General features: G+C 37.6%; 1 protein-coding gene across 1 annotated transcript in view; it reads right to left on the bottom strand.

Moving 5' to 3' along the window:
* The window catches only part of LOC138851567 (RING finger and transmembrane domain-containing protein 2-like), a 37,413-nt gene that overhangs the window by 16,963 nt on the left and 1,530 nt on the right, over positions 1–18,920 (bottom strand). Inside the window, exons 2-4 of the mRNA XM_070080807.1 lie at positions 16,375–16,559; positions 12,154–12,591; positions 4,717–4,847 (exon numbers count right to left, since the gene is read on the bottom strand). Coding sequence (XP_069936908.1) covers positions 4,717–4,847; positions 12,154–12,591; positions 16,375–16,553 — 748 coding nt within the window. The 5' untranslated portion in view covers positions 16,554–16,559. The remainder of the gene's footprint in view (positions 1–4,716; positions 4,848–12,153; positions 12,592–16,374; positions 16,560–18,920) is intronic.

The following is an 18,920-nucleotide window of genomic DNA, read 5'->3' as shown; positions in this document are numbered from 1 at the left end:
CACAGGGTAATGCTATACACCCTCTCCTCAATTAGCGATATACTCATTTACCGAGGCCTCGGACTACAGCTAGCTCTCTGACCAGTATTTATACCTAAATAATGTATATTAGAGCAGATTTCCTCTATTCTGTTTATTTCAATATACACTACACTACTGTATAAACATTTAAAAATATACCAGAAATGTTATAAACAGTACAAAGGTGACATTAAAACAATATCAAAGATGGCTGACACAAACCCACTACCATTATAGTATGCTCCTCATTTAGCGACAAATTCGTTTAATGACATGGTCTTATGAATGGAACTCCGTCGTTAAGTGAAGAAAGGCTGTATTACAATTAAAGTTTGCTCTGCAAATATCTTTTTCTTGAAAATAGCTGATCAGTAAAACAGAAGCCAATGCAAAAAAAATGTGGAGGTTGAGAAAACTGTAACATGTACATGTAGTATATTTTTTTTTTATTAACACATCAGCCATTTCCCACCAAAGCAGGGTGGCCCAAAAAAGAAACACTTTCATCATCATTCACTTCACCACTGTCTTGCCAGAGGCATGCTTATACTATAGTTATAAAACTCCTTCAGAGTGATGGCACTGTACTTCCAATCTCCAGGAATCAAGTCCAGCCTGCCAGTTTACTTGAATCCTTTCATAAATGTTACCTTGCTCACACTCCAACAGCACAGGTCCTAAAAACTCATTCTCTCTGTTTGCTCCTATCTAACTTTTTTTTTTTTTCAACAAGTCGGTCGTCTCCCACCGAGGCAGGGTGACCCAAAAAAGAAAGAAAATCCCCAAAAAGAAAATACTTTCATCATCATTCAACACTTTCACCACACTCACACATTATCACTGCTTTTGCAGAGGTGCTCAGAATACAACAGTTTAGAAGCATATACGTATAAAGATACACAACATATCCCTCCAAACTGCCAATATCCCAAACCCCTCCTTTAAAGTGCAGGCATTGTACTTCCCATTTCCAGGACTCAAGTCCGACTATATGAAAATAACCGGTTTCCCTGAATCCCTTCACTAAATATTACCCTGCTCACACTCCAACAGATCGTCAGGTCCCAAGTATCATTCGTCTCCATTCACTCCTATCTAACACGCTCATGCACGCTTGCTGGAAGTCCAAGCCCCTCGCCCACAAAACCTCCTTTACCCCCTCTTTCCAACCCTTTCGAGGACGACCCCTACCCCTCTTTCCTTCCCCTATAGATTTATATGCTTTCCATGTCATTCTACTTTGATCCATTCTCTCTAAATGACCAAACCACCTCAACAACCCCTCTTCTGCCCTCTGACTAATGCTTTTATTAACTCCACACCTTCTCCTAATTTCCACACTCCGAATTTTCTGCATAATATTTACACCACACATTGCCCTTAGACAGGACATCTCCACTGCCTCCAACCGTCTCCTCGCTGCTGCATTTACCACCCAAGCTTCACATCCATATAAGAGTGTTGGTACTACTATACTTTCATACATTCCCTTCTTTGCCTCCATAGATAACGTTTTTTGACTCCACATATACCTCAACGCACCACTCACCTTTTTTCCCTCATCAATTCTATGATTAACCTCATCCTTCATAAATCCATCCGCCGACACGTCAACTCCCAAGTATCTGAAAACATTCACTTCTTCCATACTCCTCCTCCCCAATTTGATATCCAATTTTTCTTTATCTAAATCATTTGATACCCTCATCACCTTACTCTTTTCTATGTTCACTTTCAACTTTCTACCTTTACACACATTCTCAAACTCATCCACTAACCTTTGCAATTTTTCTTTAGAATCTCCCATAAGCACAGTATCATCAGCAAAAAGTAACTGTGTCAATTCCCATTTTGAATTTGATTCCCCATAATTTAATCCCACCCCTCTCCCGAACACCCTAGCATTTACTTCTTTTACAACCCCATCTATAAATATATTAAACAACCATGGTGACATTACACATCCCTGTCTAAGACCTACTTTTACCGGGAAGTATTCTCCCTCTCTTCTACACACCCTAACCTGAGCCTCACTATCCTCATAAAAGCTCTTTACAGCATTTAGTAACTTACCACCTATTCCATATACTTGCAACATCTGCCACATTGCTCCTCTATCCACTCTATCATATGCCTTTTCTAAATCCATAAATGCAATAAAAACTTCCCTACCTTTATCTAAATACTGTTCACATATATGCTTCAATGTAAACACTTGATCTACACATCCCCTACCCACTCTGAAGCCTCCTTGCTCATCCGCAATTCTACATTCTGTCTTACCTCTAATTCTTTCAATTATAACCCTACCGTATACTTTTCCTGGTATACTCAGTAAACTTATTCCTCTATAATTTTTACAATATCTTTTGTCCCCTTTCCCTTTATATAAAGGGACTATACATGCTCTCCGCCAATCCCTAGGTACCTTCCCCTCTTTCATACATTTATTAAACAAAAGTACCAACCACTCCAACACTATATCCCCCCCTGCTTTTAACATTTCTGTCATGATCCCATCAGTTCCAGCTGCTTTACCCCCTTTCATTCTACGTAATGCCTCACGTACCTCCACCACACTTACATTCTGCTCTTCTTCACTCCTAAAAGATGGTATACTTCCCTGGCCAGTGCATGAAATTACCGCCTCCCTTTCTTCCTTAACATTTAAAAGTTCCTCAAAATATTCTCGCCATCTACCTAATACCTCCCTCTCCCCATCTACTAACTCCCTTACTCTGTTTTTAACTGAAAAATCCATACTTTCCCTAGGCTTTCTTAACTTGTTTAACTCACTCCAAAATTTTTTCTTATTTTCATTAAAATTTCTTGACAGTGCCTCTCCCACTCTTTCATCTGCTCTCCTTTTGCACTCTCTCACCACTCTCTTCACCTTTCTTTTACTCTCCATATACTCTGCTCTTCTTATAACACTTCTGCTTTGTAAAAACCTCTCGTAAGCTACCTTTTTCTTTTATCACACCCTTTACTTCATCATTCCACCAATCACTCCTCTTTCCTCCTGCCCCCACCCTCCTATAACCACAAACTTCTGCCCCACATTCTAATACTGCATTTTTAAAACTATTCCAACCCTCTTCAACCCCCCCACTACTCATCTTTGCACTAGCCCACCTTTCTGCCAATAGTCGCTTATATCTCGCCCGAACTTCCTCCTCCCTTAGTTTATACACTTTCACCTCCCTCTTACTTGTTGTTGCCACCTTCCTCTTTTCCCATCTACCTCTTACTCTAACTGTAGCTACAACTAAATAATGATCCGATATATCAGTTGCCCCTCTATAAACATGTACATCCTGGAGCCTACCCATCAACCTTTTATCCACCAATACATAATCTAACAAACTACTTTCATTACGTGCTACATCATACCTTGTATATTTATTTATCCTCTTTTTCATAAAATATGTATTACTTATATATAATATAAAAGAAACACTACCTGTTCATAAATTCAAGTCTCTTCTCAAAGATCACTTACTCACCCAAAACCAAATAAATACTGAATAACTGAACCTTATAAATTGTATATCTTAAATGTTTCTCACAATTATATCACATAAATGTTAAACCTAAAACCCAATCAAACTTCATTATTTTTTAAATACACTACCTAACAGAATACTCCATACGACTGAATGTACAACAATGCATGCAACCATATGACCTGTCTTTGTAATACTCACTTGTGCTTTATAGTAATCTGTTTACAGTAATGTTTTATCACTGATTTCATCATTGCTTAGTTAATCTTAAGTTAATTTTAAGCCAGCCTGTAATGCTATGCATAGTATAAGTGGCTTTGGCATGCTGCTCTTATCTGTATTTTTTTGTACCTCTGTATGTGTGCTCAAATTGTAAATAAATAAATAAATAAATAAATAAATAAATAAATAAATACTCTCATACATTCCCCTCTTTGCTTTCATGGATAAAGTTCTTTGTCTCCACAGACTCCTCAGTGCACCACTCACTTTTTTCCCCATATTAATTCTATGATTCACCTCATCTTTCACAGACCCATCTGCTGACACATCCACTCCTAAATATCTGAATACTTTCACCTCCTCCATACTCTCTCCCTCCAATCTGATATCCAATCTTCCATTTCCTAATTTTTTTTTATCTTCATCACCTTAATCTTTCCTATATATGTATTCACTTTTAATTTCCTTCTTTTACATACCTTATCAAACTCATCAACCAACCTCTGCAACTTCTCTTCAGAATCTCCCAAAAGCACAATGTCATCAGCAAAGGACAACTGTGACAACTCCCACTTTGTGTTAGATTCTTTATCTTTTAACCCCACACCTCTTGCCAACACCTGAGCATTCACTTCTCTTACAACTCCATCTATAAATATGTATACTGAACAAGAATACATTCATATTTATAAATGCTAAATTTTTCCTCAAATACGCAATTATTTTTATTAATAATTTACTCTTGAAGAACTTGATTAAGCACTAAATTAATAAGTGTCATACAAATCTGATTTAGTTCTAATGGGATTTCATCCTCCATATTTACTGATTAAGTTCTGTTTGGAAAGAGAGAAGTAGAGTAAAGCTGCAATAAACAACAAGACACAAGAATGCTATAATATAGAATATAAATTAAAAAGACAGAAAAAATAATATAAAGTTCAAGAATAACATGCAAATTGTTTACCTGTTACATGATCAAAGACAGCTTTGGCAAGAATTATGAAGAAAAAGGTGCAATACTGCCAAGCAACCAGGAGTCCACTACGAACCTCTGGGAACTGATTAAGCAGCTCTGTCAGGGATTCACCCTCACTCCTATCAAAGAAAATGGCAAATCATGGTCAAGTAATACACTAATACTATATCATATTCAATTTTTTTCTCTCAAATTTTTAACCAAGATTAAGGTTGGCTTACCAGTTTTCCCTGAATTCCTTCATTAATGTTACTGTGTTCACACTCCAACAGCACATCAAACTATCATGCTCATGCAAGGATGATTGATGTTCAAGCCCTTAGCACTCAACACTTTTACCCTCCTCCCTCACACCATCTCCATGATGACCCCTTCCCTTCCTTCCTCTCACCCCAGATTTACTATCCTATTCTATTCCATCTTCTCTATATGCCCAAACCACCTCAAGAACTTCTCTTCAGCCCTCTCAATCATGCTTTTGGTAACACTACACCATTTTCTAATTCCCATGCTCCAAATTCTCTGCATAATATTCATCCCACACACTGCTCTCAAATATGACTTCTCCACTACCTCCAGCCTCCTCCTCACTGCAGTGTTTAAATATTGCCTCACATCCATATAAAAGTGCTGGTATCACTATACTCTGGTATATTTCCCTTTTTTGTCTCTATAGAGAAACTTCCCTCTTTCCACAGTTGCCTCAACACACCACCTCCCATTTTCCCTGTAATTATTATTATTACTTTTGTTTATCATTTCAAAATACAGTAGGGCCCCGCTTTACGGCATTTCGCCTTACGGCGTTCCGTTAATACGGCGATGTCAAATTATGACCAAAATTTGCTATATGCAAGCGGTCTTTCAAATACGGTGCGCCCCACCCGGTTTGTTTACATTCTCCGTGACCACATCTATTATGTCAGGAAACTTTCCAAAATTTCAAGTGCTTTAAAGTTACTGCGTATTTTATATGTACTCTGATAATTATACTTATGTGTACCTGTACCTAAATATACTTACACACTGTGCTGGTGTGCAGGTACACATTAAAATCGCTAAGTCTCTCTACTCATGACGCCAATACTATGTAATAATAATCACTCTTGGGCACACTAAATGTCTTATTTTACATTAATATAGGCATTTTCATTAATCCATCTATGATATTTTCCTCAAAATTACATATGAAACCCGTTACATAGCATATAAACATGATACATACACTCACAGAACAAAAATTTATGTAAATATGAGATTTGTTTACAAAGCGGCTATGTATAGTGTCAGAAGAAATACGTTTTCTCTAGTCAAACTGGGGGATAACTGTAGAAAAATATTCTTTTCGTATGCCTTCACTCTATACGTATTTAGGTATGCATTCTAGTCAGAGAGCCTGTCGTAAGCCCAAGTCACTGGTAAACGAGTACGTCACTAAGTGAGGAGAGGCTGCATGTAAATTTCACCTTGAACAATCCATTAATCAAATATTGCACATAACAAAGTATAAACTTCATTACATGCAACTAGACCTAGCAGTGCAACATGAACCCTCTCCACACATTTCTAGATCAACAAGAAACAAACTGTTAAAAAAATTAGTGATATTTATTTGTGCCATGACACCTTGAGAAAGATTTCATTGCATGAAACCTAATGTTCCCATACATTGTTTGCTCTACCTACCACATTTTTGTATACATATCATGTACATTTTTATGGAGCTTAACTGCCGCAAAAGGTGGCTGGCTACTGTAATAAAAAAAATTTAATCTTGATGAACGTAGTACACCTACCATCCGACTTAAGACCGAGTTCGGTTCCGAGAAACCGGTCGTAAGTCGAATTTTACTACTGAATATCAACAAAATATTTTTGTAATGACTTTATTTTATTGTTTTATTTTGGTATTTCATGTTTTACTTTACTTTTTATGCTGTTAGTACTGTATTTTATACTGTAAGGTTTAGGATAAACACTGTGTACAACACAAATAGTTGTTTATTTCCCAGAAATTTGGCATAAAAAACACGGTCGTAAGTCGAGTGGTCGTAAGTCGAGCAGGTCGTAAGTCGGATGGTAGGTGTAAAAGTTTCTCTCATATTTCCCAGCAAACATTTTTACACTACAGTATCAAATCTAAAATTCAATGAATGTCATTTTTTTCTTTTTAACCCATCAGTTGTCTCCCATAGAGCCAGGGTGACCTGAAAAAGAAATGAAATATTCTCTTCTAGACCGTTGTTTAACACGGTTTTGTTTGGCACGTTTTGGTTATAGCACTACTGAAGAATTGCGGCATAATTTTGTATAACACTTCATAAAATTAACTTAACACGATTCAGTTTGAGTAAATATGAGTGTGTGAGACTTACTGACTGACTGATTGACTTGACTGACTTAATGACTTGACTGACTTAATGACTTGACTGATTTACTGATTGACTTGACTTACTGACCTGACTGATTTATGCACACTCCAGTACAACCATCAAGTTCAGTACCAGAACCTCTATCATCCACCTCAGCCCAGTAGGACCCCAGCATAACTCTCCACTCTCCACAATCATCCACAAACACCAGCACCCACAATTTAAGGTAAGAAATACTATTATTTCTGTTGCGTTTGTATTCTTAAGTGGTAAAAACATAATACATGTACTATATAGCAATTCACGACCCATGTGGGTTTAGTGCTTTTTATTATGATAATAATAATAATAATAATAATATCTTCATTCACTCTAAAAATGGTGTGCTGCTGTTTGTTTATTCTGTACTAACTTGTACAACTTGTAGACAATGTAAGAGTACAGTGGACCCTCGACCAGTGATGGCATCGATTAACGATAAATCTGACTAGCGATACATTTTATCGCAAAAATTTTGCCTCGATTAGCGCTAAAAAACTCGACCAACACTATTCCTTCCGTCTGAGACGCGGCCACTTCTGGCCAGTGTTTACAAGCCAGCCAGCCACCGCGGTCGCTTCCAAGCATACAATCGGAACATTTCATATTATCACACCCTTTTTAGTGATTGCACCTGCAAAATAAGTCACCATGGGCCCCAAGAAAGCTTCTAGTGCCAACCCTACAGCAAAAAGGGTGAGAATTACTATGGATATGAAGAAAGAGATCATTGCTAAGTATGAAAGTGGAGTGCATGTTTCCGAGCTGGCCAGGCTGTACACAAAACCCCAATCAACCATCGCTACTATTGTGGCCAAGAAAACGGCAATCAAGGAAGCTGTTCTTGCCAAAGGTGCAACTATGTTTTCGAAACTGAGATCGCAAGTGATAGAAGATGTTGAGAGACTGTTATTGGTATGGATAAACGAAAAACAGATAGCAGGAGATAGCATCTCTCAAGCGATCATATGTGAAAAGGCTAGGAAGTTGCATGACGATTTAATTAGAAAAATGCCAGCAACTAGTGGTGATGTGAGTGAATTTAAGGCCAGCAAAGGTTGGTTTGAGAGGTTTAAGAATCGTAGTGGCATACATAGTGTGATAAGGCATGGTGAGGCTGCCAGTTTGGACCAAAAAGCAGCTGAAAAATATGTGCAGGAATTCAAGGAGTACATAGACAGTGAAGGACTGAAACCTGAACAAGTGTTTAATGGTGACACTGACAATGTTGTGAAACACTTTAGGAATGTCATAAAGGAACGGGAGGTACAGGCCTCTATGGGCAAATATGTTGTGCGACAGAGGTCCAGTGACTCTCAAGCTGGTCCTAGTGGCATTAAAAGAAGAAGGGAAGTAACCCCGAAAAAGGACTTGCCACCTCAAGTCCTAATGGAAGGGGATTTCCCTTCTAAACACTAAGACCATCAACACACTCCCTCTTCCCATCCCATCAATCATCACCAGATCTTCAATAAAGGTAAGTGTCATGTAACTGTGCATGTCTTCTTCAGTTTGTGTGTATTAAAATTAATATTTCATGTGTTAAAAATTTTCTTTTTCAATACTTTTGGGTGTCTTGCACGGATTAATTTGATTTCCATTATTTCTTATCGGGAAAATTAACTTGACTAACGATTATTTTGACTAACGATGAGCTCTCAGGAACGGATTAATAGCATTTGTCGAGGGTCCACTGTATTTGTATTGTGAGGTAATTATTATTATAATAAAAAAGATATAGAGGTAAATGTTTTACAAACTCTCACAAACGTACGTGAATGAACTAAAAGTAGACACATATTAATACGCATTTATTTCGACTGACGAAGTGATCACCCACTACCTGTTCAGTTTGTATTCTTACATTGTCTGAACTCTGTATCTCGTTCTCTCTCTCGTTTACTCTTTCGTTAACTAGTTGGCTCTCATTGAAGATGGTATCTAAGCTTAGCTGTGATAAAAAGAGGAGTCGTAAGCCTCTTGCTTTAAGTGCCAAGTTAGAGGATGATGGTGTGCTATTCTGATTTTATTCAATAAACACCCTGCCACTCAACTCTCATATTAATATTAAATTTTAAGGCAAGTAATAAGAAAAAAAATTGGAGTGAGTTAAACAAGTTAAGAAAGCCTAGGGAATAAATGGATTTGTCAGTTAAAAACAGATTAGGGGAGTTAGTAGATGGGGAGAGGGAGGTTTTGGATAGATGGCGAGAATATTTTGAGGAACTTTTAAATGTTGACGAAGAAACGGAGGCGGTAATTTCATGCACTGGACAGGGAGGTATACCATCTTTCAGGAGCGAAGAACAGGATGTGAGTATAGGGGAGGTGCGTGAGGCATTACGTAGAATGAAAGGGGGTAAAGCAGCTGGAACTGATGGGATCATGAGAGAAATGTTAAAAGCAGGGGGGATATAGTGTTGGAGTGGTTGGTATTTTTGTTTAATAAATGTATGAAAGAGGGGAAGGTACCTAGAGATTGGCGGAGAGCATGTATAGTCCCTTTATATTAAGGGAAGGGGGACAAGAGAGATTGTAAAAATTATAGAGGAATAAGTTTACTGAGTATACCAGGAAAAGTGTACGGTAGGGTTATAATTGAAAGAATTAGAGGTAAGACAGAATGTAGGATTGCAGATGAGCAAGGAGGTTTTAGAGTAGGTAGGGGATGTGTAGATCAAGTGTTTACATTGAAGCATATATGTGAACAGTATTTAGATAAAGGTAGGGAAGTTTTTATTGCATTTATGGATTTAGAAAAGGCATATGATAAGAGTGGATAGGGGAGCAATGTTACAGATGTTGCAAGTATATGGAATAGGTGGTAAGTTACTAAATGCTGTAAAGAGTATTTATGAGGATAGTGAGGCTCAGGTTAGGGTGTGTAGAGGAGAGGGAGACTACTTCCCAGTAAAAGTAGGTCTTAGACAGGGATGTGTAATGTCACCATGGTTGTTTAATATATTTATAGATGGGGTTGTAAAAGAAGTAAATGCTTGGGTGTTCGGGAGAGGGGTGGGATTAAATTGTGGGGAATCAAATACAAAATGGGAATTGACACAGTTGCTTTTTGCTGATGATACTGTGCTTATGGGAGATTCTAAAGAAAAATTGCAAAGGTTAGTAGATGAGTTTGGGAGTGTGTGTAAAGGTAGAAAGTTGAAAGTAAACATAGAAAAGAGTAAGGTGATGAGGGTATCAAATGATTTAGATAGAGAAAAATTGGATATCAAATTGGGGAGGAGGAGTATGAAAGAAGTGAATGTTTTCAGATACTTGGGAGTTGACGTGTTGGCGGATGGATTTATGAAAGATGAGGTTAATCATAGAATTGATGAGGGAAAAAAGGTGAGTGGTGTGTTGAGGTATATGTGGAGACAAAAAACATTATCTATGGAGGCAAAGAAGGGAATGTATGAAAGTATAGTAGTAGCAACACTCTTATATGGGTGTGAAGCTTGGGTTGTGAATGCAGCAGCGAGGAGGCGGTTGGAGGCAGTGGAGATGTCCTGTCTAAGGGCAATGTGTGGTGTAAATATTATGCAGAAAATTTGGAGTGTGGAAATTAGGAGAAGGTGTGGAGTTAATAAAAGTATCAGTCAGAGGGCTGAAGAGGGGTTGTTGAGGTGGTTTGGTCATTTAGAGAGAATGGATCAAAGTAGAATGACATGGAGAGCATTTGAATCTGTAGGGGAAGGAAGGCAGGGTAGGGGTCATCCTCGAAAAGGTTGGAAGGAAGGGGTAAGGGAGGTTTTGTGGGCGAGGGGCTTGGACTTCCAGCAGGCGTGTGAGAGCGTGTTCGATAGGAGTGAATGGAGATGAATGGTATTTGGGACCTGACGATCTGTTGGAGTGTGAGCAGGGTAATATTTAGTAAAGGGATTCAGGGAAACCGGTTATTTTTATATAGCTGGACTTGTAGATGAATGGTTCAGAGAACCGACATGTTGATAAATTAGACACATGTGCAACTCTTGGGTATCTTTACTGAGGAAACGTTTCGCCACACAGTGGCTTCACCTCATTCTCCTCCTGTTCTTCAAGATTCTCCTACGTATGGACTGATGAAGCCACTGTGTGGCGAAACGTTTCCTCAATAAAGATACCCAAGAGTTGCACATGTGTCTAATTTATCAGCTGGACTTGAGTCCTGGAAATGGGAAGTACAATGCCTGCACTCTAAAGAAGGGGTTGGGGATATTGATGGTTTGGAGGGATATGTTGTGTATCTTTATATGTATATGCTTCTAAGCTGTTGTGTTCTGGGCACCTCTGCAAAAGCAGTGATTGTGTGTGAGGTGAAAGAGTTGAATGATTATGAAAGTATTTTCTTTTTGGGGATTTTCTTTCTTTTTGGGTCACCCTGCCTCAGTGGGAGACAGCCGACTTGTTAAAAAAAAAAAAAAAAAAAAAAAAAGTGTACGTACTGTGCATCTTACCTTTTATTGTGTTTTTAATGTCTGTTTCTATTGCTAACTTAATATAAGTTAGTGTAAACTTGTTGTCTGGCATTTATTGCATATTATATATGTGCTCTGATAATAATACTTGTGGTCCTGTGTGGTAGCCGGCCAGAGGGACAACATTATGTTTTCTCTGCTCAGCCATAAGAGAAAACATGTATGAATCTGCATTTGGGCCAGCCACTTCCCCACTCCGCTTGTGTTTACAATTTTCGGCATGAATTGTTCATTACTTCTCCCTTCGTTTACCACTGCCTTCCGGCGATGTCTGCTTTCCGGCGACAGCCTGGAACCTAACCTGCCGTATAAGTGGGGCCCTACTGTATATATTCTTTATTTCCTATAAACATTAGACTTATCCAAAATACTGTATAATATGGACTTTGCCCCCAAAAATATACCCTTACTGCAGTTTCCTAAATTATTATTACAGTTTTACTGAATGTTTATGTGTCATATGGCTTCAAAATCTGTATTCTCCCCACTGAGATGTGGATTGTCTTTGTTCTGGTATTAAAATACATAAAAAAGGTAAAACTGTATTACATTACCTGTTAGCAGTGGCACCAGTGCCATCACTACCAGCAGTATGTGCAGCACTCCCAATTTCACTGGCAGGAGCTGCAACACCAGAATTTCCATTTGATAACAACAGATCTGTTTCTGCAGAAACGGCAAAAGAATCAGGACCTTCACCTGTGCTGGAGGCAACTGAAGAAGCAGTCACAGTCTCAGCAGAATGGTCAGAAACATGTTCAGCAAATGACAACTGTGGAGGAACTGGAATGCCTGGGATGTTTGAGGAATGTCTAACTGGAGTGTCACCAGATTCTATGTCAATGATGACATTGTGTTGGCTATCAGCTGATCTTCCTTCCCTATTAGTTTCAGCATGCAAGTCTGGTGGACGAGTGTGGAGAAGTGACTGCTGTACACCTCCTTCCTGCCGAGATCTTCTTGGTTGAACATTATGCTGTCGCTGGTGGAGCCTTTGGAAATAAACGAACATGTAACTAGATATTAATTCTCCATTAATTTTGAAAGCATTAAAAAATAGATATTTCCCCATCAAACTAAAAACATTAGTTTCATTATGTTAACATTTCTTGAAGAAGTGAAACAGAACACACTGGCAAAACACAACAACTAAACACCTTTGATATCCCACATGTATGAATCTGAGCAGAAACTCAATACAGTCTTAAAAAATATGGAGCAGCCTATCTGAATAGACAAATACTGAAGAACAATAATCAACTATGAAAGAAATATCGAAGAACACTGTCTGAACAAAATGTAAGTATTACAAAATCATAAAATACAGTGGAACCTCGGTTTTCATCATTAATTCATTCCAGAAAGTCTGATGAAAACTGAAGCAATATTTCCCATAAGAAATAATGTAAATCTAATTAATCAGTTCCAGACACCCAAAAGTATTAACAAAATATACATTTTATAGAGAATACCTACAGTTTTACATACAGAAAAAAGTGAGAAACAAATATAAAGGACTAATGAAATGGATAAATGAACATTTAACCCTTTCAGGGTCCAGACGCCAAATTTCAAATTGCACCATGGTCCAAGAATTTTCAAAAAAATAATTTTGTTACTTTTTCTTATGAAATGGTAGAGAACCTTTTCATGAAGGTAATAAAACAAAAAGTGCGAAATTTGATGGAAAATTGACGAAATTATGCTCTCATAAATTTTGATGTGTCGGCGATATTTACGCATCGGCGATTTTGCTGACTTTGACTCCCATTTTAGGCCAATTACAGTATTACAGTCAACCAAATTCTTATCTTTCACTAGTATTACTTCTATTCTATCGATTGAGCACAAGAAATCTCCAAGTCAACTGTTTCAACAACAAAATAAAGTGACTGGAAATTGGTAATTTGTCCAATTTAATTCAAAGTTCAAAATATTCCAATTTCAAAATAGGGTCCAGAATAAACAATGCAGGAATTCCTGGCACTAAACTAACATTTCCTCTGCTCATTAGTTACGTTTTCAGGCTTTACAAATGAATTCCATTTTTATTTTTTAATCGCAATGAATTTTTATTCAAACCACAAAATAAAAGATTTTTTGTCATGCTATACTGTAATAATTGTATAAATAATATCCCCACACTTGTGACTGTATATTAGGCCCACCAACTGTCATGTATTAGACTTATGAGGTCATTTGTTTACTCTTGAACATCAGCAAAAATTTAACATTTCTGCTTGGTTTGGAAATAGGGTAGTTGATGAGTGGAACAGTCTACCTAGTTGGGTTATTGAGGCAAGGACTTTGGGTAGCTTCAAATTTAGGTTGGATAAGTACATGAGTGGGAGGGGTTGGATTTGAGTGGGACTTGCACATCAGAGCTTATTTCTTGGGTAGCATTGAAAATTGGGTTGGTCAAATGCTTGTTAGTGGGATGAATTGTAAAGGACCTGCCTAGTATGGGCCAACAGGCCTGCTGCAGTGTTCCTCCTTTCTTATGTTCTTATGCTACTTTGAGCTCAGTTTCAAGCCATTTCCAGTACTAAAACCAATCAAAATCATCTCTATTTCTGTAAAATATCTTCCATCCTATCAAATGAGACCAAGAAATTGCAAATACAACTATAAAAAACATACGAAAAAACACTGCAAAGTTGCTGTTTTAATCGAAAATTATGGTCTCAGTTTTTTTTCTCATTATGCACTGTGTTCTGCAGGATTTGTTTTATGTGGTGCACACATACCACATAGATGTATTCTCTCATATCTAGGCCCAAATTTACTGCTCACAGCTTATCAGAGTGAGCTGAGCTCATGGCGTAGATCTACGGTTTGGACCCTGAACGTAAAGCCGTAGATCTACGGCACGGAGCCTGAAAGGGTTAATATCACTTTTACCTTCATTGAAGACTATTGTTGGCATATGGAAGATGCGAGGAGGGAAGAGGGAGGAGGAGAGGTTATTGGTTGGAAGGGAAATCCCCCTCCATAAGGAATTCAGGTATCAAGTCCCTATCTGGCGTTACTTCCCTTCTTTGTCTTTTACTGGCAGTGGACCCCTGTCACACAAAAAATCTGTCCAGAGAGGTCTGTTTCTGGCATCTCTTTAAGATTTGCCTAAAATAAGACAAGGCAGTGTCATTGAACATGTTGCAGACACGGCTTGCAACAGCTTTATTAGGGTGATATTTCTCCACAAAACTTTGCAATTCACTCCTCTTTGCACACATGTCCTTAATCACTGAAGAAGGCACATTCTCTCCTCTTTCTTCCTCCTCCTCTGAAGCAATTTCCTCAGCCACGATCTGTTGCTGTTCCAGTTGAAGGTGTTGCAGCTCTTCAGTGGTAAGTTCTTCCCTATGGTTGTCCACCAACTCTTCTACATCCTGGCCACTCACATCCAACTCCATGGTCTTCCCCAAAGCCCCATGGTGGCTTATTTAGCAGTCGCACTCAATAAACAAGCACAAAAAACAATGGATTATTATGAAATGTTTCAGATGAACGTGCAGGGTAATGCTCACTCGACGAGAAACAAAGCCAGACTGACTCAGAATGAGTGGGATGCTTTGTGTGGGCATGGGCAGGCAGACACATTTGGTACGGCAGTCCAACGAAAACCAAGGCAATGAACGAAAACTGAGACAATTTTGATGAAAAAAGTCGTTAAAAACCGAATTCGACGAAAACCAAGGCAAACAAAAACCGAGGTTCCACTGTATTATGAAAAATCCAACCTATCCATTGAATCTTGACATACTGTACAACAAAATATACAATACTTGTACATGTTATTTTCATATCTGTATAAAAATTCAAGCCAAGCAACAATTCTACAAATGGATGTTACACATTAGCTTGTATCAAGTTACATCTCAATCTGATGTCATACATTACATTATCTTGACTTAAAACATGCTCAAATTCAGACTTTGTTGTGTTTTGAAAAAAAAAATAACTATTTTGCCATTTTGTTTACTTCCCATTTTAATAATCACTATTATTCCAAGCTTTTTAATACAGACCCCTGTGTTAGTCTTAACTATAACTGTGCTTGAAATACCGCACAATTATAATCAATATTTTTATTTTTATTATTGTAAATAATTATTATACAAACTCTGTAGTAGCTGTAGAGCTGCTTGAAATGCAGTACATGCATCCTGCTGGAATACATAATTAGATGCAAAAAATGAACTAGTATTTGGAAAAATAATACATGTAAATCATTCAGAAAGTGAAACACCATACCAAGCTGACCTACACATACAGTATTGCAATTTATGTGAATTTATTATTACAATACATCCCACTTTTTTCAGTAATTTCACATGGGTGATACACTTTGCTATATACGATGGATGCGGTTCACAAAATGTACCACAGATTCTTATTGTATGGAATTAAATGATGGTCTGATTGAGCTTGGTACAGCCATCATAGGCCTGAAACACATCTATTGCATAAAGTCAGAGCTGTCATCTGGTTAAGTGAACCAGCCACAGGTGACAGCTGGTTTATGTGACCAACTGTTACCCTCCTTGAACCAGCTTGGGATAACAGCTGTCAGTTGGTGACATCACCCAACTGTAGCTAACAACTGTCAGCTGATCATAGGTACTGGTTGGTAGGGAGTGACAGCTGTCAGATGGATTGAGTGCTACATGCTGCTTGTACAGTTGGGCACATGGAAAATGAGATGAATTAAAGAGGATGGAGACATGTGTTAATCTTTGACCTGCACAGTATGTGGAAAAAGCAGTTACATATACCTGCGAGCGTAAGTACTGAGTGTTCTCTGACGTGTCTGTGCTACAAGAGGACGCAGAGATGTAAACACTTGGCGCCATGTGTTGGTCTGCAGACGGCTCGTAAGGGCAACTGGAAGCACTGATCTTTCTGTCCTATTCATTTCTTCTGCATCTAAAATAGGTCGTCCGTGGCCTGCCATTTCCTCCTGTGTAATGAAAATCATGATCATATTTTCTTTAGGACAAGTATAAAAAAAAGGAGGAAAATCAAACTTATCTGACATGAATAGAGAACACTATGTGCCTTAATATAAAACTGTATAAAACACAAGGATTCCTGTGAAAATAAACCATCCCATTAGGTATTGTTGGTTATCCTAGATTACATCCTTACTACCTGTTGCTAACATATCTAAAATAATATAGTGCTTCATGTGATCACTTCAGAAAGACAGAATATATATTAAAACTGAACATATGAGGAAAAATTGTAGATAAGGATATCGGATGCTGTTCCTCAAAGGAACGCGAGCATTATTTTATATTTTTGGTGTTCAGAATTCAATAACTTGTTCATCATGAACAATGGTTATAGCACTTACTACATCTCTATAATTCTTTTGATTAGTCTTCCACTCCATTTATGAAGAAAAATTTTCTAGTATCCATTCGATTGCACTTATTTCTCAATTTACAACTGTGGGCTTTTGTTATCCCTGTTGCAGGTAATAAAAAAAATCCTCTTTATCTATTTTTTCAAGTCCTTTATAACCGTGTGTGTTTCTCTCCTCTCTCCCTCCAATCAACAAGGGTGGCCACCTTCAGTGCTTTCAGCCAATCATCATAACTCATATTTTTCTTAACTCTGATAACCAATTTATATTATTATTATTCTTATAATCAAAAAGAAGTGCTAAACCTATTAGGGTCATACAGCAACCAATTTATAGCTCTTCTTTGAACCTTTAATAACTATCCATGTGTTTTTTAAGCAAGGACATCACACCACTGTTGCATACTGCAATTTCAGCCTAATACTGTATATTGTATGCTGAAACAGCTTTTTCAACACTTCTCTATCCATAGACCTTTACCTTGATAAACCTATGATGGGTTTCAAGAGTATTCCTACTTAGCCTGGCCCTGGGCCAGTCTAGTCTAGCACTTGCTTAGCCAACTAGGCTATTGCTGCTGGTAGCTTGCTGGCCCACATATCTGCCACAGCCTAGCTGACTCAGAATTTAAAAGCTGCGTATTTTATAATTCACCAGAGAAGCTTACGAATTTCTTGCTTTTTTTGTGTGATCTTCTGGCGACACTTTTTTAATTCAAAGGCGCCTATGTCTGACTGTCAATATGTTATCACTCAGTCTGTATTCTTTGTGTTGCCTAATTTCATGCTCTCCCATTTTTATTAGATGGTGTTTCTCATTCTATCATCCATTTATCACTCCATTTGCCCAATTTTTCAGAGTCACCCCATACAGATTTAGCCATTTATTAATTGTACCTAGTATTTCTGAAAACATATGGTTTATTCCTTCTGGCAAATCATTTATATAAAGTGAAAACATGATTGGAACAGTTACAGATCCTTGTAGCACCTAACTTGTGAAATCTCCCTATGAGGACATTTTTCCTCTTATGTATGTTTACATTTTTTGTCAAATACAAAATATTTCATTCATTTTAATAATTTACCTTTTATTCCTCCGATGTTTTGAGGTTTCCACATCAGTCTCGTGTGGAACTTTTATCAGCAGCTATCATAAAATTAAGATAAATACAATCTTCCCATCCATTTTGTCCTTGAACAATTTCTGCGGCTTGTAACAGATTAACAGATTTAATGTAGAGGAATTTCCAAATTGTTTACTGGTCAGTAGACTGTTTTCCTCTAAGTGTTTTATCTACTTTACTCAAATGGCCTTTTAGAATATTTTTACAACACTTGCCAACAAAACTGGCCAACAGTTTTAAGGGTCTTCCTTGTCACCTTTTTCTTTTTTAAATATTGACACTGTGCCATCTTCCATTTCTTTGCCAATTTTCCTGCCTGAAGTGAAACCTTAAAAATTTTCCCAAGTGGACAGATCAGCTCTGCACATTCTTTTGAAGCCCATGTGCTATCTTATCTGGCCCTCTTGTTTTTTTCCCTCAATGTCTGGTAAAAATTTCTTTAGTTATGTATCTAAATATCTTCTAACTCAATTATTGTTTGGGTTTTACATCAGCTGCATAAAATGTGTTCTTTCGTAAACATTCTGAAACTTTTTGTTATCTCTTTCATTTCTTTCTTCTTTCAGTGATTTTGCCATTATTCTTAATTCTTTGCATCTTACCTTTAACATTTAGTTTACATTTTTTAAAAACGTTACAAAAATTTAGTTCCATCTTGTCTACTATATTTACTTTTCAGTATTTTTTCTCCGTCAATCCTTTCCTTTGCATATTCATTTCTGGCTTGTTTATATCTCAGATACTTTTCTAGACTAGCCCACTTCCCATAGTGTTTCTAGGTCCTTCATTTTTTATAGCTCTCCAGTACCTTCAGCTGAACTTTTTTT

The sequence above is a fragment of the Cherax quadricarinatus genome, unplaced genomic scaffold, assembly GCF_038502225.1.
Source record: "Cherax quadricarinatus isolate ZL_2023a unplaced genomic scaffold, ASM3850222v1 Contig1024, whole genome shotgun sequence".
Classification (NCBI taxonomy): domain Eukaryota; kingdom Metazoa; phylum Arthropoda; class Malacostraca; order Decapoda; family Parastacidae; genus Cherax; species Cherax quadricarinatus.
The sequence above is the reverse complement of the archived record's forward strand: the minus strand, read 5'-3'. Positions and strand labels throughout refer to the sequence as shown.